Consider the following 20,860-nt stretch of genomic DNA (forward strand, 5'->3'; position numbering starts at 1 on the left):
AACCCTAGACAAGATGTTCCGGGGATCAACGTAACGTTGGTTTTTAGGCCTTGTCTAGGGTCGGTTTATTATCACCGTGCGTAGCTGCCAGGCTCAATCACGAGTAGGATGTTCCGATTATGTGGTGAAAACCCTAAATCGTCGTAGGTCGTTTTAGCTACATATTGATCGAGCAGGACCACCATGCAATCGTAAACCCTATACGACTCATGGGTGGATCGGCTCCTTGAGCCGATTCACGGGACAACCTGAGAGCCGATCGAGGCTCGTATTTAATGTTTACGTGTATGCCATGCAGGAAACTTAGCGAAGCAAATCCATCAACTTCCTGATCAGGTATAGATCAGGTGGCACGCCCTTGCACCAGCATCGGGACGTGTGTACCAGGAGCTTTGCGGGCCGTCGCTCGGAGGGACCAGGACCAGCCGCAGCCCTAAGGTTGTTCCCGGCTCAACAATTATGATCCTGCTTAATATTCTTTTATAAGATTACTTGTAGGTCTGAAAAATGAAGAAATGCAGGACAAATTTAATTATTTGAAATGTATGTGGGATAAAGTTGCAAAGATACTGAAGGTAACAACGATAATGTGAATTTTTTTTTTAGCTCCGAATACCCAATATGAAAATCATTAATCATAGCTCCGCCAGGCAGGAAGATCTTGTCGTAGTCGCAAAAGATCACCCCGTATGTTTCTTGTAGACTACCCATTTGCTGTTGCTCCACTTGTGGCGCAAAGCATGCCTCCGGCTTCCCGCCTCCTGGCCATCCTCTCCTCCCGGCCCCCTCCGCCGCCGTGCCGCCTCCTGCAGCTACACGCGCACCTCCTCACCGCCGGTCTCCTCTCCTCCCCATCTCCATTCCCCTTCGCCGCCCGCCTCGTCGCGGCGTTCGCCCACTCCGACGACCCGCGCCACCTCCTCCACGCTCTCGCCCTGCTCGCCTCCCTACCCTCCCCGCCGGACTCCGCCTCCCCCTACAACGCCGCACTCCGCGCCCTTTCCCTCTGCACGCACCGCGGCCTCATCGCGCGCTGCCTCCCGCTCTACCGCTCCCTCCTCCTCTCCGCCGCCCGTCCGGACCACCTCACTTTCCCCTTCCTGCTCAAGGCATGCGCGCGCCTGCAGGACAGGAGCTGCGGCACCGCCGTCCTCGGGCATGTCTTCAAGCTCGGCTTCCACGCCGACGTCTTCGTCCTGAACGCAGCCATGCACTTCCTGGCGGTCTGCGCCTCCATGGCGGAAGCACGCAGGCTGTTCGACCAGAGTCACGTGAGGGATCTGGTGTCATGGAACACGCTAATCGGTGGCTATGTGCGGAGGGGCGTACCTGCGGAGGCTCTGGAGCTGTTCTGGAGGATGGTGGCAGAGGACGGGGAAGTGAGCCCTGATGAGGTAACGATGATCGGGGTTGTGTCAGGGTGCGGGCAGCTGCGGGACCTGGAGCTCGGGAGAAGGCTCCATGGATACGTGGACAGTTACGGGGTCAGACGCACCGTGAGGATGATGAACGTGCTAATGGATATGTATGTTAAGTGCGGCGACCTTGAGCGCGCCAAGTCTGTGTTCGAGAGGATCGGCAGCAAAACAGTTGTTTCGTGGACGACAATGATTGTTGGCTACGCAAAGTTTGGGATGATGGAAGATGCGCGGAGGGTGTTTGATGAGATGCCTGAAAGGGACGCTTTCCCGTGGAATGCCCTCATGGCCGGCTATGTGCAGTGTAAGCAGGGCAAGGACGCTCTCAGATTGTTTCATGAGATGCAGGCAGCAAAGGTGGATCCTGATGAGATCACTATGGTCAATCTCTTGTCAGCTTGCTCGCAGCTTGGAGCATTGGAGACGGGTATGTGGGTTCACCATTTCATCGACCGGAACCGGCTCTCGCTTAGTGTTGCACTAGGCACAAGTCTAGTTGACATGTATGCCAAGTGCGGGAACATCGAGAAGGCGGTCCACGTCTTCAAAGAAATACCGCAGAAAAACGCGCTCACATGGACAGCAATGATATGTGGTCTCGCAAATCACGGGCATGCTCATGAGGCCATAGAGTACTTCCGTAGAATGATAGAGCTTGGGTTGCAGCCTGATGAGATCACATTTATAGGGGTTCTGTCTGCATGTTGTCATGCTGGTCTGGTTAAAGAAGGCCGGCATTTCTTTTCCCTGCTAGTCTCAAAGTATCACCTCGAGAGGAAAATGAAACATTATTCATGTATGATAGACTTGCTAGGTAGAGCAGGTTATTTGGACGAAGCAGAACATCTAGTAAATACCATGCCGATGGAGCCTGACGCAGTAGTTTGGGGTGCTATCTTCTTTGCTTGCAGGATGCACGGCAATATTAGTCTGGGTGAAAGGGCAGCTATGAAATTGGTTGAGCTTGACCCGAGCGACAGTGGAATATATGTGCTACTGGCTAACATGTACGCAGAGGCAAACATGAGGAAGAAGGCTGATAAAGTGAGGGCGATGATGCGGCACTTGGGAGTGGAAAAAGTTCCTGGCTGTAGTTGCATCGAGCTAAATGGTGTGGTTCATGAATTTATGGTGAAGGACAAGTCACATACAGATACTAATGCTATCTATGACTGCTTGCATGAAATCACACTACAAATAAGGCATACTGCAACCATGATTGACATTTATGCAACTGGCTGAGCCCTGCAGATGTGATGTGTTTGATTATTTTGTGTAGCTCAATCATGTGGTGTTATGCCGGGCAATGCCCTAAGAAAGATTTGCTGATGTTGTCAAACATCAGGCCATTACCACAACATTTTGGTCCCTTAAGTCGATGAAAATAACAACACTGCATTCCAGATGGTCATGGGAGTATCTGAAATCAGAAGTACTGTGCCTTACAAGCAGAAAAAAAGAAGAAAACTTGTCAGTTTTTGAATTGGTGCTCAAGTTACCTTCGTTCTTATTTCCGTACCAGTCCTGTATATTCTAGAAGGCTGCTAAAGAGACGAGCAAGAAGACCCGTCTGTAAAGTCTTCATTCTTCAACTGTGTAAGTTAACCTTACAATCTTGTTTTTTCCTACTCACAGAGTTGTATCTCATACTGATTAAAATTTTCATATGATAGGCTCACAATTTCAGTTTGTGATTTTTTTTATAAATGACAATGTCAAATACTTTACCAAATGGACTCCCTAAAAGTGGAACTTTCAAAGATGACTATCTAGTAAACATGCAAGAGTTTAGTCATTTGCAGCTATATACAACTTCTTTGGTGAAATTAGTGGTATTGACAAAAGAAAATCATTTATGTACATGTCAAGAGTATAAACAAGAACATATCATAAGGGGGCTAACTGATATTTGAATATCTGATTACAGTTTATAAATTCATCAAAAGGGGTAAAACAGAAAATAATATGTCATGGAATTTTCCCTGCAAATTTGAGTCTGAAAAATAGCATCAATTGTTCTGAACCTCCTGCCGTTAAGCAGAATTTTAATCTCCCAAGAGCCTCTAGGAAAGCTTACTTTGTGGTTACACAAAACAATCTCGTAATACTACAAAGATATGTCTATAATATAGGATTCCATTGGAATTATTCGATCATATGTTGAAAGAATCAGCAAAATCATGTAATGCCAATTGGCATCACGTTTCTTTGTCTCTGATGCCATATGCCAATATTATGATCCTGATCTAGTGAAGCGGCTAAAGTTTTTGCATCTGATTTTTTCTTCCATGTACTATCAGACGTTCGAATCTGCAGAGACTTCACTAGTTGATAAGTAGCAGAAACACACAATAGACATCTTATCTCCAATTCCACTGAGGGTGTCAAGTTATCAATTGGGCCATCCAATACTTCCATCAAGGTGAATGTATTGGCCACTATTTTCTTAGTTCCTCTTCAGCTCTAGTCTTCAACATTAGTTCTTGTGCGTAATGATAGAATCAACACTCTTACTTTTCCCCGGTAGTCTACCTGACTTAGAGGGAGCTGTCATCCCAAATAAGTTTCTGGTATTTGTAAGCCCTTCAGAAAACTGTGTAGTTACCCCAGTAAATTGCAGTGTTGTCATTACTTGTCATCCGAGCTATTATAGACTGCACATCCTTTTTGGGGTAACATCTTCTTACATTCTCATATATTCACAAGTAAGCCGAATTCATGAAAAGTTAACATTAAACATTAGTAATTCATAAGTACCACTGATCGGTTTTGCCAGGCAAGAAGGTGCTCTTTTTTTAATCTGTTAAATAGCAAGTCTGGCATAAGACATGTATGTGGTGTTAGCTGTTAAGTACATGCCATAACTGTGTTATCCGTGAGTTCCAGGTTTCCACTATCTCTTACAGGACTTCACTTTTTTTTATAACTGGCCCTAACTTCACATGATAGCTTCAAATGAATGTATAATTATCTGAAAATGTGCGATAGAATATGCACCAATAGAAGTACTGGGTTTCATAACGGTTCTTTGAATTTCTCTATTTTGCAAGTAATATTTAAATCATTAAGGGCACCATTTACTGTTTATTTTCAGCCGTTGCACATGAAAGTGTATTTAGATTTGAGCAATACTATACACATTAGGCGGCAGGCAGAGCTGCCTGGTCGGCCACCACCACCATCACCCTATCCCACTCAAGTGGGGTGGGTCTGAGGCGTTCAATCATTTCTAGAACAAAATAAATAATTTGTGATACAATATTTTTCTTTGTAGTTATGCAAAATGGTTTCAGTATATGTTAAAATGCAAAGAACTCATGCAACAAAATTGTTGCTTCATCTGCAATAAATCCTTGCCCAATGTAACAAGTCATAGACAACTGCAAAGGGATGGGCCAAAGATCCACATAATGAAGGGTTCCACTTGACCCCACTTGTAAGTGACACAAAGTCAGTGACTTTGTGGGCTGACAAAGTCACTGAAGCTCAATCCTGGGCGCTCCACAGTTTTTCAGTCTTGAATAAAATATCTGATATTAGCTCCAAGTGCTAGAGCTACTTAAACATCACAGTGACCATCTTTCTCTCATTTCTCATGCGATTTTTTCACCTTCGATGGCCCCTGCTTAATAATACACTTATGGTACATGCAAAAACAACCTACACCAGATTGAAATCTGCAAATCAATAATTTCTCAGGTCAAGATGTGAAGCACCAGGCCCATCGCCTATGGTTATGCCAGTACCATTCCAGTTGGCCCAAGCGTGTTCACCACAAGTTCTTTGAGCTTGGTGGCGTGGTAAATGGACGATTTTTTTCATTTGGTTGGCGACAGCAAGAGTTTCCTTTATTTTTGTCTGTAAGCATCATCCTTAAGACTGAAATGTAGCTAGTCAAGTGATCAGCACATCTTGATTAATTCAGCATTAAATTTTATTAGGCATCTCCAAGGTCATATTATGTACATTCCTGAATGCATCATTACTAATCGGTAAAACATTTGTCTTCTACATTGCCATTTGTCCTTCGTACTCATCTTACTGTAACTAGATGGCATTTGCTTAACTATTGTGATCAACATAGGAAGTGTATATAATGTCAGCCAGAAACTTTTGCAGGTTCCAGTTGGACAGCGACTTCATTGATTTCCTTAAGTAGCCCTTGACCTCCTTTCGGCTTGACTGCCTGAAAATGTTTCCCTGAAGCTATCAACTGCATCGTCATCCTGCATATGATGTAGAACGTCAAGGAAATGAAGGCAGCGGACATACAAGGGATGGAAGTGTAAACAAAGGAAGAACATAAAATGCGCGCAAGTGCATACCAATGCTTTGAACAAAGGCACAGGTTTCCCTATCCTGTGGTTTGATGGTATGAGATCCCAAGGCGTTTTTGCCTTGTTACTATCCCCTCGTTCATCAGAGAATGAAATATGCTCTTCCGGACAGAGATTCAGCTGTCGCAAGACCTGAGTCAGAGAACAATCCATTTTTTAGATACAATGAAACATGCTTGAATGCAAGTAATTCAAAGGTTGATAACAAACATCTTTTGAGAAGGACGGCATGAAAGGCTCTAGCAAACAAGCAAGAAGGTAGACAAGTCCAATGGAAGTTTTCATCACAATCGCGCAACTAGCTGGATCTTGTTTGTAAAGCTTCCAAAACTGACTTTCCTGTGTATCCATGCAGAAAACCAGAGACAATTCCCGTGTAAGGAAAATGATGCAGAATAAGAATAAAATCACTAAAAGAAGGAACCAGAGCTTACTTGTAGGTACGCATTTCCCTCACTGGAGATGGCCATTGCAATCTTCAGCCCTTGTTTTAGTTTTACCTGTTAATGGCAGCGTTGATACCACATAAATGCTTCAGATCTATAGCAGTTCATATTCAGATATATTTACTAGTACAATTAAGAGTTGATATATTTCAAATCAATGCAGTACCTTGTCCATTGCATCAATATACTGCTCAACCAATTTACCAATGGTTTCTGCTAATGACTGACTCAATGAATGCTTATCCGCATTAGGTGCTTCAGGTACTATGGAACCATATCCAGTCCCTGCAGGAACAGTTGACATCTTTATCACAATGACCATTGACAAAAAATGGACTATCTGATGCACATGCACGTCACAAAAGAATTCTGAAAGTAATAAAGATATCGTGCTGAAGGTAGTAAGGAGAGTCCTCGTCAACTAACCCTCTGGTTTTGCAATAAAGCTTAGGACTCTATTGATGAAGTTACCCAAATTGTTTATCAGCTCATTATTATACTTAGTCTGCAAACCTAGCCATGTGAACAATGCATCTGATGCCTGAAAGTTTAAGAAATAAATCAAAACCAACAATCTTACAGGCATAGAGATTTAATAATTTGGACAATTCGATTTATCTGAAAACCAACCTCAGGACGGTTACTAAGTGACGAGGGATCACCTCGGCAATGCCTACGTATTGTAGACTTGGGTTTCGGGAGAGAGCGACGATGGAGATTCCGGGGACGAGATTAGGCACACGACGTACCCAGCTTCGGGTCCCCTCGGTGGAGGATCCCTACGTGCTGCTAGCAATCCAGTATATGATCATTGTATGTTTACAGGGTGCCGCCGTAAGCGGAGCTATGTTGTCTATATTCTGTCTATTTGTCGTCCCTCCTATTTCGGGTGCCCTAGCTAGCTTTATATATGCAACCAGCCTAGGGTTTTACAAGAGTCCTAGTCGACTACTTCTTCGGGTTGCCTTGTTGGGCCTTCTCCATATTTGGTCTTCTCCATATTGGGCCGAGCCAGGTATACTAATAATGGGTACCCGAAGGGTATGCCCATGTCAGTAGCCCCCGAGTTTTTAGGGAAGTCGAAGACTTGCGTAGAAACTCCAAGCATAACCATCTCCGAAGTACAAGGCGAGGTCCATGTCATAGATCATGTGTAGCGTAGATGATGTCGACGATCTTCGAATTATCGGGTGCGCGGCAGCGCTCCCGATGGGAGTAGCCCCCGAGTCTATGGGCAAGTGCTTGCACTTGGGCATAGACTCAAGTTGTACTACTCGATGAAGAACTTAACTATATTTCTGTAGGATTTGATGAAATCCATGTGCTCCCGATGGGAGTAGGCTCCACTCGAATCGTAGAATCGAGTTGAGTCTACAAACCTTGATTGTCATAGATGCTGTCGAAGTTATTTTTCTATCGGGTGCGCGACCAGCGCTCCCGATGGGAGTAGCCCCCGAGGCTACAGCCAAGTGTTTGCACTTGGGTGTAGGCTCAACTTGCTTGTAATTGACTCCACAATTTTTCCTCTTTCTTATCGGGAGGGTGAACAATACTCTCGATAAGAGTAGCCCCCGAGCCTATGAGCAGGTGCTTGCACCTAGGCATAGACTCAAGTTGTACTACTCGATAAACAACTTGGCGCAGCCCCTCTTTTTATCGACTCCAGGCCGTTGCTATTTTTATTTGACATCCATATCTATATTGTACAGGGATAATGGTAATTGGGGCTAGTTCATCTGACGGATCAGGTACTAGTTAACTGCTCTAGTGGCAATCCGCAAAAACCTACTTCAAGATCACGTCCCTGGACATGATCTCGGGATATCGTGCGAACTTCGACAGTGCCGCTTAAGGTCTTACCATTCTGTCGAGTCCCAAAGAAATTTATCGGGTACCTAACGCGTCCGTTAGGATTTTTCTTCGTATCTGTTGATACGGATAAAAGTAGTGAGCGCAGTCTTCGGCGATGCCACGCCCAGCAGAACGGATCTGGGGTCTTACCTTCGCAAATTTGCGGCATTCAGAAATTGATCGCAACTTTGGCGTTCTGAGAATATATTGTCGAGTGCCTTGTTCGGCTGATGCAATGACCCATTTTGCGGGTTCTTCTATATTTTTCTCTCGGGCTTGATGAGACAGCCGAATATATTGGTTCTTCTATATTGTCGTCAGGCACATCGCCGATGCTCTTGCTCAGAATAAATGATGAGTCAATGGACCCGAAGATTTGTCCATCCTCTTTTTTTTTTCCTCCCTTTTTTTTCTACTTCTCTCTCTTTTTTTTTTTTTTTTTTTTTTGGTTTCTCCTTGATGATAATTTCGTCGAGTTCCTCCCTTAGAAAAAATTTTCGTCGGGTCCTCCTTGAGGACAATTCTTCGGGTTCCTCCTTCAGGAAAATTTCTTCGGGTCCTATTTGAGGACAATTCTTCGGGTTCCTCCTTCAGGAAAATTTCTTCGGGTCCTATTTGAGGACAATTCTTCGGGACTTCATTAAGGACAATTCATCGGGACCTCATTGAGGATAATTCTTTGGGACCTCCTGGAAGACAATTCTTCGGGTCCTGTTTTTTCTTGAAGACAATTTCGTCGAGTTCTCCCTGTAGACAATTTCGTCGGGTTCTCTCTTATATACTTTGAATTTTGCTTTCTCCTGCAAAAATAAACAAACTTTTTCTATCTTTCCCTTGACTCTTTTTTTTGCGCATGCGGTGTCAGATGCTCAGATTCAATTATATGTAAAGTGAATATATGCCGCGCAGCCCCCGAGTGTCGGGTGCGACGAAAGTAAATGATAATCAACTTTGTGCAAAATAAAAGAACACTTAGCTTTTTGGACATGACGAAGTCAATGCATGATGAAGTCTTCGAGTGTAGATAAGAAATTTAGCCAAAGTAGAAACCACCAAATAGCAAAACTGGATGCCGCGAAATTGTTGATGAAGAAATAGCCGAGCCCCCGAGCGTTGCTGAGGTGATGTCATGATTGTTGTGTCGCGGTCGTGACCCGAGGCGAAATCGTTGTCGAGCCCCCGAGCGTTTAGGCGTGACGTCGAAATAAGTTGATGGAGTCGCGGCGTCATATTTGGTGAAGCCATTTAGGATGAAGCCATAGACAATAATATACGAAGATGAATCCCAGATGAAATATTTGAGATGAATCCATATTGAAGATTACGCCATTAAATATAGAGCATATATTGAAGATAAATCCGTCGATATCATAGAGGATGAATCCATTGGCCCGAAGAATCCAGTAATAATCATAGAAGATGAATCCGCTATCATAGAGGATGAATCCATTGATCCGAAGAAAATAGTTCCAGTAATAACCATAGAAGATGAATCCATTATCGCAGAAACGCATCAGGTAATATTTTATAAGAGAACCAATAATGAGCCAAAGAAAACCAATCCAGTAATCCGTAGAAAATAAATCCACAGAACCGAAGAGAATAAATCCACTGAGCCGGGAAGATATATCCATTGCTGTAATGATGTAATGATGCAGCCCCGAGTATCGGGTGTACTTGCTGTCATATTGTAATGGCACAACCCCCGGGTATTCTGGTGTGGCGAAAGTAAATCTTGAAAAAAGGGACACTTAGCTTTTTTATCGGCTGTGGCAAAGCCGACGTGAAAAGAGGTCATGCGGTGGACATTGTCGATGTAGTCGCGCGGCGCCCGAGTGTGTTGAGTCCGTAATGTCGGGTTCGTGACGGGCGAGCCCCCGAGCATGGCAGGTGCATGATGTCGAGTGCGCAATGTTGGGCGCGTGATGGCGAGCGGGGTCGACAAAGTAAAGTAGTCGAAGATTATTTCCGATCTGCAGTAATATCACGACGCAAGAAACTGCACGCAAATAGTACGAGCCGAAAAAATATTGACCAAATAAATTTTGCGAATAGTAATTAACTGAAAATGTAGCACCTGATTGTCGGCGAACAGAAAAGTCCGGTACTGCATCGACGCGGATGGTGTCGATATGTTAATGTTCGTTTTTGATGGTGATGTTGGCTCCTTCAAGTCGATGACGACGCTAATTGTCGAGGCGGCTTCTTCATGTTGGTGACGACGTAAGGTCCTCCGGACTTGTTGGCGATGAAGGTGTACATAATTGAAATCGTTGGCGGCAGCGGCAAAGTCTGAGCTATCCGCACAGCCCAGTGCTTCGTGTAGTATACATTGTGATGTACATAGAAGCTAGCTCTAGCTAGCAGCTTGATCGACCTTTCGTCTTTTTTCTTTTTGAATTGGCTTGGGATCTTATGCAGAACTTTGTTTTTGCTCCTGCTGAGAGTTGATCTAGCCCTTGTCTTCTCCTAGCGCACACATAGATTGACGCAGCTATACGTAGGTGCATGATTGTGGCCATCATAAATTAATGCTTCCCTAGCACATCCAGCCCTGAATCGTGAATCTTGTGCTGTTAGGAGTCTTCAAGTTGCTTTCTTTTTCTCTTGCAAGCCACGCTGCTACTAACGGCTCGATGCATCGGGTGGATTTCCTAGGCACCAATAAATCGCGAGTAGGTCTGCCACGCCGCCAGCGAATCATGGCACTCTGATGTTTGGTCTTTTTGCTTTGTAGATCTGATCTTGCAAGATTCCGTGGCCGCGCCGCACGGGCTGTTTAATTCTTGACGAAACTAACCAGGCCGAACAAACGATACATCGGACGATGTAGTCGATCGATTGGATCCATCGCGAAATTTTTGAACGGGCCGCTGCCGACGATTGAATAGCCGCCACTGCCGATGAAGTTGGACGCATTGTCGTGCAGATGTAATCTAGCCGATTGTTGATGATGAAGGATCCCGCCCGGATGACGAAATCCAGTCGTCGCTTTTCCCCACAGACGGCGCCAATTGACGAGGGATCACCTCGGCAATGCCTACGTATTGTAGACTTGGGTTTCGGGAGAGAGCGACGATGGAGATTCCGGGGACGAGATTAGGCACACGACGTACCCAGCTTCGGGTCCCCTCGGTGGAGGATCCCTACGTGCTGCTAGCAATCCAGTATATGATCATTGTATGTTTACAGGGTGCCGCCGTAAGCGGAGCTATGTTGTCTATATTCTGTCTATTTGTCGTCCCTCCTATTTCGGGTGCCCTAGCTAGCTTTATATATGCAACCAGCCTAGGGTTTTACAAGAGTCCTAGTCGACTACTTCTTCGGGTTGCCTTGTTGGGCCTTCTCCATATTTGGTCTTCTCCATATTGGGCCGAGCCAGGTATACTAATAATGGGTACCCGAAGGGTATGCCCATGTCACTAAGCAAGTAGTATCGCCACACATCAGCAGGAATATTTGTGGATTTTGCATCATTGCCGAAGACTCCAATTCCCCTAGTTTTGGAGAACTTTCCTGTTCATTAATACAAGGTTGATATAAAGGATGTCCCACATGGCTAATAGGAAAATGAAAGGCATTCAAATCCAAATCCTTAGGATTCAGTTCAGATTTGAACCCTAACATCCATGCATATCCTAACAAGTCAGGCACTCCAGGTCTGGAAAAGGAAATAATGGCCTGAAACGGGAAAACACAAAACTCGAGCGGTACCTGTTTCATAGTTGAGATACTCAGTCACACTAATAGTTTTCATCAGAGTCCAATTTTCACCAGTTCCAAGTAGCGCAGAGGGAAACATGACCTGCAAATTTTTTACATGCAGCACAATTTATTTGAAAATATAAGGCAAGAATCGCAGGTGTGAATCTGTATGCACTTGCACACAGAATATGTTCAACCCTCATTGCAGGCGGAATATTGACACCACTACTCCGAGTTGGCAAAATAATCTCACCGTATGGAATGGGACGTTATCTTTGCCCATGAACTGGTATAACTCGACATTCTCTGGGTTCTTCCACCACTTCTCCCACTCAGGTGTGTAGCATGCCGTGATGGAAATATACCCTATCGGTGCATCAAACCAGACATAGAACACCTAGGCACATTCACCAGAGAACCAACATTAACTCAAAATCTTGAACACTACAGGTTTTCCCAGTGAATCACTTGGTTATCAAGTTGCAAACCTTATCCTTGTACTTGTCATGTGGGACAGGGACGCCCCATTTCAAATCCCTGGTTATGCAGCGAGGTTTCAACCCTTCCTTCAACCAAGCATCTGTGATACGAATCGCGTTCTGGCTCCATGATCCAGCCCCAGAGGTCTCATCGATGTACTTCTCTAGCTTCTCCCTCAACAAGGGAAGTTCCAAGAACAAGTGATTCGTATCACGGACACACGGTGTACCATCACAAACCTGAAAAATGGTCCAAATCGATCACACAAAAGAGATGAAATATCGGTACGTGGTACGAAAGAACAGCTGAAGAGAACTAGAGAAGCTCTTGCATGCCTTGCACTTGGGATCAATCAAGTCGGTTGAGTTGAGCAATCTCCCACATTTGTCGCACTGATCACCCCTTGCAGATTCGTTGTCGCATCCCTCTACGGGGCAAGAACCCACCACGAACCTATCTGCCAAGAATCTTTGGCATGATTCGCAGTAGAGCTGCAACAAGTAAACATAGTGTTTTTCTTTTTGGTGAGGAACAGATAATTGCACCATGTCTTATGTGCAGAAAAAAAACAAATACAGGAGGTGAACTTGTAACAATAGAAAGAAAGAGAAACTGGCGCTTGCACCGGTTTAAACCGACCTGCTGCATTGTGTTCTCGGAGAGCCAATTGTTGTCAAACAGTTTTTGGAAAATCTCTTGGCAGATTTCTGTCTGCTGAGGGGAAGACGTGCGGCCAAAGTGATCGAAGCTGATGCCGAACCACTCATACACCTCCTTGTGGATTGCATGATACCTACAACAGCACGGGGGTGGATTTTTCAGAAGATGTGCAACACAGAGAATGTTCCAGCTCATAAACTAGCTAAACTTAGTGAGTTTTCTGTTTGTTCAGTGTGGTGCGGGTGTACTCCAGATGATATCCGTGAGGATATTTCTAACAACATTTTGGTTATGTGCGGGTGTACTCCAGACTCCAATTTGAACAACTTTCGCCCAAGTACTAGTACTAAAATTAAGTACAGGCTAATCAAGTCACAATATAGATATTTCCCTAAAAGGAAAGTCACAATATATTCGTTTTAAAATAAAAAGAATAATAACCGAGTGGAGTGGAGTGGATTGGGGCGCTAGCTCACTTGTCGCAAATCTCCCTTGGGGAGCATCCCTCCTCGAGGGCCTTGGTCTCGGTGGCGGTGCCGTACTCGTCGGTGCCGCAGACGTAGAGCACGTTGTGGCCCCGCAGGCGGCAGTAGCGCGCGAAGACGTCGGCGCTGAGCACGCAGCCGATGATGTTGCCGAGGTGCGGCACGTTGTTGACGTACGGCAGCGCGCTCGTCACCAGCACGTTCCGCCGCCCCTCCACCGGCAGCACCGCCGCCGCACCCTTCTTCCCCGGCGCCGTCGACATCACCACGCCGGCCGATCGAACACAGACAGAGGTGGTGTCTCTGTGTGCGTGTTTCTTTCTAAGCTTGCATCGGTGAGCCGGATTGGTCGCGGCTGCGCATATATATTGTCTGGTGGACGCGAGCTGACGCGTTCTCTTCCTCCGGTCCGACGGCGACGGCTTCTTGGCAGGCAAGGAAGCTTTACATTTCTTTCTACTTTTTTTTTAGCACATCAACCCCCCTCTTGCGCTTTTATCGGGCCCACACTTGCAGGGCCGGCCCTAGGGGCGGCCGCGGGATCAAGGGGGGCCAATTCCCATCTAGTTTGGGCGGTTTTCTGACGGATAGTTTCGGGCGGTTTAGTTTTCTATGTGAAAAAAAAGAAACTAGTGGAGCACTCATGTGTAAAAAGAAAGGTAAAAACTAAGTAGATCTGGAATTTTATGTAACTATTCAATCACTACCCTTTTGTTACCCCATCTAATACACACGTTTCCCATAAATCTTTTCTCGTACAAATTGGATCAAAATAAGTGCTTAAGAAGGGGTACATAATATGAATCTACTTGTATATCTCACGTAAAAGAGGATTCCATTCTCAATATCAACTCATAGAAAAGAGATCCACCAAAAAGAGGTTACATAGATGATTATAATCATGTTGGGCAGCTTATATGGTGCTAGAACAAGAGAGATAAACCAAGCTACTGCCACAAACCCATAGTCCAGAGGTTGATTATTCCCTTCTCATCATGGTGGTATTGATGTAGATCTTCGAGGGGTAGGAGATCTCTCCGATGGAGGCTCCGGCAGAGGTTCCCCCCACCAATCTTCGCTGGTGCAGACTCTATATGCTCTTCCCTCTTTTCGATACACGGCGAAGGTACTTTATATAGGGATTTTTAGGTTAAAACCATCATCTGGGGCTCTTGATGGACGGCTGAAGATGCTCGAGGAGGCGGAATGCCTTGGTGGCACGACCTGGGGTGTGGGTCGTGCCACCCATAGGCTTTCTGCTTTCCAGGCTCCATTTGATTTCAAAGCTTCATATCATCAGTATTCATAAAATATTGATCCTCGAAAAAGCCTAGGACCATTTGACTCTGTATATGTCCCTAAAAGTAAAAATACACAAAACAAGAGATTCTTGTTCTGCAGAGTTATAACCAAAATGAAAAATGATCATTAGAAAATTCCCAAAAATAATATAAAACATTGATATAACCTTATATGAGATGCAAATATTAAGGAATATGTAGCAATAAACTATAAAGTTCATGTATGCACTTTAGATGCATCACCAGGTCGGGTCGACTAGGCCGCGACCCATGAGGTCAGGTATATTCCTTTTACCTTTTTCTTCCTTTTTCTATTTCTTTTTTGTTAATATTTTTCTTTTTCAAAAATTAATATTTTTTTTTTCAGAAAAACCATTTTCGAAGATTTTTTCACAATATCAACATTATTTAAATTTGACAAATTTCAAAATTTGAATGTTTTTCAAAACCGAGCAGTTTCAAATTTTGAACATTAATTTTTAAAAAACTACTACTACATATTTAATATGAACATCCTCAAAATCTGAACGTTTTTCAAAATTGAAAATTTTAAAGTTTTGAGAAAATTTTAGGAGTGTTTTTTAATTTATATTTTCAAAATTGAATACTTATTAACTTTGAACATTTTCCAAGTGTGTTTTTTTTTGAATTTGAACATTTTCAAATTTAAACAATTTTTAAATCTTGATATTTTCGAATCTGAGAAAAATCAAGAAGAAGAAAACAAAAAAGAATAAAGAATAAAGAATAAGAGGAAACGTAAACTGGGCCGACCAGCCCCGCGCAGGGTGCTTGGCGCGATAACGGCCAACCTGGTCGCCATATAGGGTTCGCCGACGACGGCGGGTCATGCTAGCGTGCAAATTGGGCCTTTTTAAACTTTGTTTTTTTTTTCCTTGGTGTAGTGAGACCTTTCTTACTTTTAATTCGTTGGGTCCGGTTGATCTAAAAAAATGTGTGGTTGAGGCTGGTGGTCTAGACGGATGACGAATGTAGAATACAATCGATTCTTTTTCCATACAACTTTGGGTTTTTTACTATTAGCAAATGTGAAACTATTGGCAAGATACTACTCCCTCAGATCCATAACAAGTGTTAGTTTAAATATTGGAATTTAAAAAGATTGTGACACTTATTATGAATTGGAGGGAGTAGTATAATTCTGCATCTCATGTATGTCGTGTGTTGACCCGGCAGTAATTATGGATTGAAGGCAGTAGTATAATTTTACATCTAATGTACGTTGTGTGTTGCACTTTTGAAACATTCATGAGCAGGAGCTAGGAACAACCCATCGTCGGTTAGTGCCGAGCCGGCAGAATCCGGACCTTGTAAGAAACTCTAAAATGGCAAATATATTAACAAAATCAGGACTTTAATTGGGGATTACGTGGACCGTGAAGCTCACACCGGTCCGATGTTGCAATGGCAACCCGGCCATTAGACGAGGACCGATAAGTTTCATACCAAAAACTTGTTTGGGATTGAAGTATTAAAATAATTAAGACTAAAAATGATTGGAGCTAGGTCATGTTAGAGGCACGCACCTAGGGCGCAGAAGAGAAGACATACACATATACACACTCACACACACACGCACTTGCACACGCACGCCGGCACGCGCGCATACACACACCTAGTTGGATTAGATCTCATGGATCAAGAAACTATACGCCTTATATAAAGGAATGGAGAGAGTATGTTTTTCAATCCTCTTGTTGGGTGTAATTCATCCGAATGATATTTAACATCATTGTCGGTTGCTGGTGTTTGGTCATATTGGGAACAAATGGCCTAAATGAATGCCTCCAGGCCAAATCTTCAACAAATTCTTCTTATTCATTGGACAGGAGGAAGAGATCAGGTTGGCATATTATGTTGGAGGCAGAGAAAAACAACAAGGCGTTCAGTTGTTATATTTTAAAAAAATCTCATATAAACTGATTGATTTACATGTGAAGAAGTGGCAGAGAAGGGTATATCTCCCGCTCGTAAGAGCATTGTCTAACACGCCCCGTATTTTTTCGCCCCTTAAAACGCGAGTTGAGGGTCCTATATTCACTTTTCGTCGGCCGAAAACTCGTCCGAGCTAGCGTTGATGGTTGATCACATTTGGGAACTTCTATGGCTTGAACATTGGCCATGATCGCGTTGTGATGTTAAAAACTATGAATTATGCATCACATATTTTGGATGTGCTATGTTTGATCTGAAATTGTTGTGCAAATTGTTGTCTAAAACCCTGTTTTGAGGGGTCGAAAACTCGTCCGAGCTAGCAGACCCATATCCCTGATGCGTGTAGTTGACACGTCCGTTGGGAACCCCAAGAGGAAGGTGTGATGCGCACAGTAGCAAGTTTCCCTCAGTAAGAAACTAAGGTTTAATCGAACCAGTAGGAGTCAAGAAGCACGTTGAAGGTTGATGGCGGAGGAGTGTAGTGCGGCGCAACACCAGGGATTCCGGCGCCAACGTGGAACCTGCACAACACAATCACAGAACTTTGCCCCAACGTAACAGCGAGGTTGTCAATCTCACCGGCTTGCTGTAAACAAAGGATTAGATGTATAGTGTGGATGATGATGTTTGTTTGCGAAGAACAGTAAAGAACAATTGCAGTAGATTGTATTTCAGATGTAAAGAATAGGACCGGGGTCCACAGTTCACTAGTGGTGTCTCTCCCATAAGATAGCAGATGTTGGGTGAACAAATTACTGTTAGGCAATTGACAAATAAAGAAGGCATAACAATGCACATACATATATCATGATGAGTACTATGAGATTTAATCAGGGCATTACGACAAAGTACATAGACCGCTATCCAGCATGCATCTATGCCTAAAAAGTCCACCTTCAGGTTATCATCCGAACCCCCTCCAGTATTAAGTTGTAAACAACAGACAATTGCATTAAGTATGGTGCGTAATGTAATCAACACAAATATCCTTAGACAAAGCATCGATGTTTTATCCCTAGTGGCAACAGCACATCCACAACCTTAGAACTTTCTCACTTGTCCTGCATTTAATGGAGGCATGAACCCACTATCGAGCATAAATACTCCCTCTTGGAGTCACAAGTATCAACTTGGCCAGAGCCTCTACTAGCAACGGAGAGCATGCAAGAACATAAATAACATATATGATAGATTGATAATCAACTTGACATAGTATTCAATATTCATCGGATCCCAACAAACACAACATGTAGGATTACAAATAGATGATCTTGATCATGATAGGCAGCTCACAAGATCTAACATGATAGCACAATGAGGAGAAGACGACCATCTAGCTACTGCTATGGACCCATGGTCCAGGGGTGAACTACTCACACATCGATCCGGAGGCGATCATGGCGATGAAGAGACCTTCGGGAGATGATTCCCCTCTCCGGCAGGGTGCCGGAGGCGATCTCCTGAATCCCCCGAGATGGGATTGGCGGCGGCGGCGCCTCTGGAAGGTTTTCCGTATCGTGGCTCTCGGTACTGGGGGTTTCGCGACGAAGACTTTAAGTAGGCGGAAGGGCAGGTCAGGGGGCCACACGAGGGCCCCACACAACAGGCCGGCGCGGCCAAGGCTTGGGCCGCGCCGCCCTAGTGTGGCGCCACCTCGTGGCCCCACTTCGTTTCCTCTTCGGACTTCCGGAAGCTTCGTGGAAAAATAGGCCCCTGTGCGTTGATTTCGTCCAATTCCGAGAATATTTCCTTACTAGGATTTCTGAAACCAAAAACAGCAGAAAACAGCAACTGGCTCTTCGGCATCTCGTCAATAGGTTAGTGCCGGAAAATGCATAAATATGACATATAATGTGTATAAAACATGTGAGTATCATCATAAAAGTAGCATGGAACATAAGAAATTATAGATACGTTTGGGACGTATCAATCCCCACCCCGTAGAGACTCACCTCGAGCACTTGCAACACGAGCTTCACGCGCAGCCTTCTTCCTCGCCATGATGTCCGCCTTGGTCTCCTTCCACCACGCCAGCTGATCCTCGTCCATGTCGTCGGTGCGCATCATCATGATATCCCTCTCCTCAGCCAAGAGCTTCTTCATGGCCTTGGTTTCTTTGAGTGCGATCATCCGCATGTCAAGCTCGGCCTTCAACTTGGCATCTTCCCGCCTTGCTTCCACCTTGGCAAGCTTCACCTCCTTCTTCTTCTCGGTGATGAGGAGCTTGGTCTCCAATGTCTTCATCATCAATGCCTCCGTGGACTTCATGAGTTGATCCAACTTCTCCCGGAAGCCAGCTGCTTCGCCTTCTACCTTGACCCTCTCCTTGGCTTTCTTGTTGCCCTCGGGCTTGCCGGCGTTTCTCGCACTCATTTCCTCCGCTTCATCATCCATGGTGAGCAGTGCCTCCTTCTTGCACTTTGGTTCGTTGTCCCTCAACTTCCACTTAGGAAGATGTTGAAGAATGGAAAAGCAATGATGAAATTGAAATTCCTTGTTCTTGGAACCGGCCATGTCCTTGTACCGGGCTTGAGCATACTTGGGCTGCACAATGATGGCGTGTAACACACACGTTCGTTGGGAACCCCAAGAGGAAGGTATGTTGCACACAGTAGCAAGTTTTCCCTCAGAAAGAAACCAAGGTTTATCGAACCAGGAGGAGCCAAGAAGCACGTTGAAGGTTGATGGCGGCGAGATGTAGTGCGGCGCAACACCAGAGATTCCGGCGCCAACGTGGAACCTGCACAACACAACCAAAGTACTTTGCCCCAACGAAACAGTGAGGTTGTCAATCTCACCGGCTTGCTGTAACAAAGGATTAGATGTATAGTGTGGATGATGATTGTTTGCAGAAAACAGTAGAACAAGTATTGCAGTAGATTGTATTTAATGTAAAAGAATGGACCGGGGTCCACAGTTCACTAGAGGTGTCTCTCCCATAAGATAAATAGCATGTTGGGTGAACAAATTACAGTCGGGCAATTGACAAATAGAGAGGGCATGACAATGCACATACATGATACGATGAGTATTGTGAGATTTAATTGGGCATTACGATAAAGTACATAGACCGCTATCCAGCATGCATCTATGCCTAAAAAGTCCACTTTCAGGTTATCATCCGAACCCCTTCCGGTATTAAGTTGCAAGCAACAGACAATTGCATTAAGTATGGTGCGTAATGTAATCAATAACTACATCCTCGGACATAGCATCAATGTTTTATCCCTAGTGGCAACAGCACATCCACAACCTTAGAACTTTCTCACACCGTCCTGCATTTAATAGAGGCATGAACCCACTATCGAGCATAAATACTCCCTCTTGGAGTTAAGAGTAAAAACTTGGCCAGAGCCTCTACTAATAACGGAGAGCATGCAAGATCATAAACAACACATAGGTAATAGATTGATAATCAACATAACATAGTATTCTCTATTCATCGGATCCCGACAAACACAACATATAGCATTACAGATAGATGATCTTGATCATGTTAGGCAGCTCACAAGATCCGACAATGAAGCACATAAGGAGAAGACGACCATCTAGCTACTGCTATGGACCCATAGTCCAGGGGTGAACTACTCACTCATCACTCCGGAGGCGACCATGGCGGTGAAGAGTCCTCCGGGAGATGATTCCCCTCTCCGGCAGGGTGCCGGAGGCGATCTCCAGAATCCCCCGAGATGGGATTGGCGGCGGCGGCTGATGTCTACGGGTGCTTCTATTCTTGTAGACAGTGTTGGGCCTCCAAGAGCAGAGGTTTGTAGAACAGCAGCAAGTTTCCCTTAAGTGGATCACCCAAGGTTTATCGAACTCAGGGAGGAAGAGATCAAAGATATCCCTCTCATGCAACCCTGCAACCACAAAGCAAGAAGTCTCTTGTGTCCCCAACACACCTAATAGGTGCACTAGTTCGGCGAAGAGATAGTGAAATACAAGTGGTATGAATGAATATGAGCAGTAGTAACGGCGCTAGAAAAGTGCTTGCTGGCGTGCAGTTGATGGTAGTAATATTGCAGGAAGTAAAGATGCAAGAAACAAAGAAACAAGCAGCGATAGCAGTATTTAGGAACAAGGCCTAGGGATCATACTTTCACTAGTGGACACTCTCAACATTGATCACATAACAGAATAAATAAATAGATGCTAGACTCTACACCCTCTTGTTGGATGATGAACACCACTAACTGTGTAGGATTACACGAACCCTCAATG

At 44.5% G+C, this 20,860-nt stretch overlaps 1 protein-coding gene and 1 pseudogene across 4 annotated transcripts; one reads left to right on the forward strand and one right to left on the reverse strand.

Annotated features, from left to right (window-relative positions):
* The first annotated feature begins 659 nt into the window (after positions 1-659).
* On the forward strand, positions 660-6,671 carry LOC127292491 (pentatricopeptide repeat-containing protein At2g22410, mitochondrial). 4 transcript variants are annotated; one of them, XM_051321906.1, is made up of 4 exons: positions 660-3,014; positions 3,719-3,840; positions 5,538-6,013; positions 6,111-6,671. In XM_051321906.1, the coding sequence occupies exon 1, from the start codon at positions 690-692 to the stop codon at positions 2,658-2,660; it is 1,971 nt and encodes a 656-aa protein (XP_051177866.1). In that variant the 5' UTR covers positions 660-689; the 3' UTR covers positions 2,661-3,014; positions 3,719-3,840; positions 5,538-6,013; positions 6,111-6,671. The 4 variants fall into 4 exon arrangements, with proteins under 4 accessions (XP_051177866.1, XP_051177865.1, XP_051177864.1 ...); XM_051321905.1 differs by lacking the exon at positions 3,719-3,840 and adding an exon at positions 5,118-5,278; XM_051321904.1 differs by lacking the exon at positions 3,719-3,840 and having other exon boundaries at positions 6,111-6,195; positions 6,454-6,671.
* Positions 5,335-13,731, reverse strand: LOC127292492 (probable methionine--tRNA ligase; annotated as a pseudogene).
* Between the last annotated feature and the right edge of the window lie 7,129 nt (positions 13,732-20,860).

Source organism: Lolium perenne, chromosome 4 (genome assembly GCF_019359855.2).
Source record: "Lolium perenne isolate Kyuss_39 chromosome 4, Kyuss_2.0, whole genome shotgun sequence".
Lineage (NCBI taxonomy): Eukaryota > Viridiplantae > Streptophyta > Magnoliopsida > Poales > Poaceae > Lolium > Lolium perenne.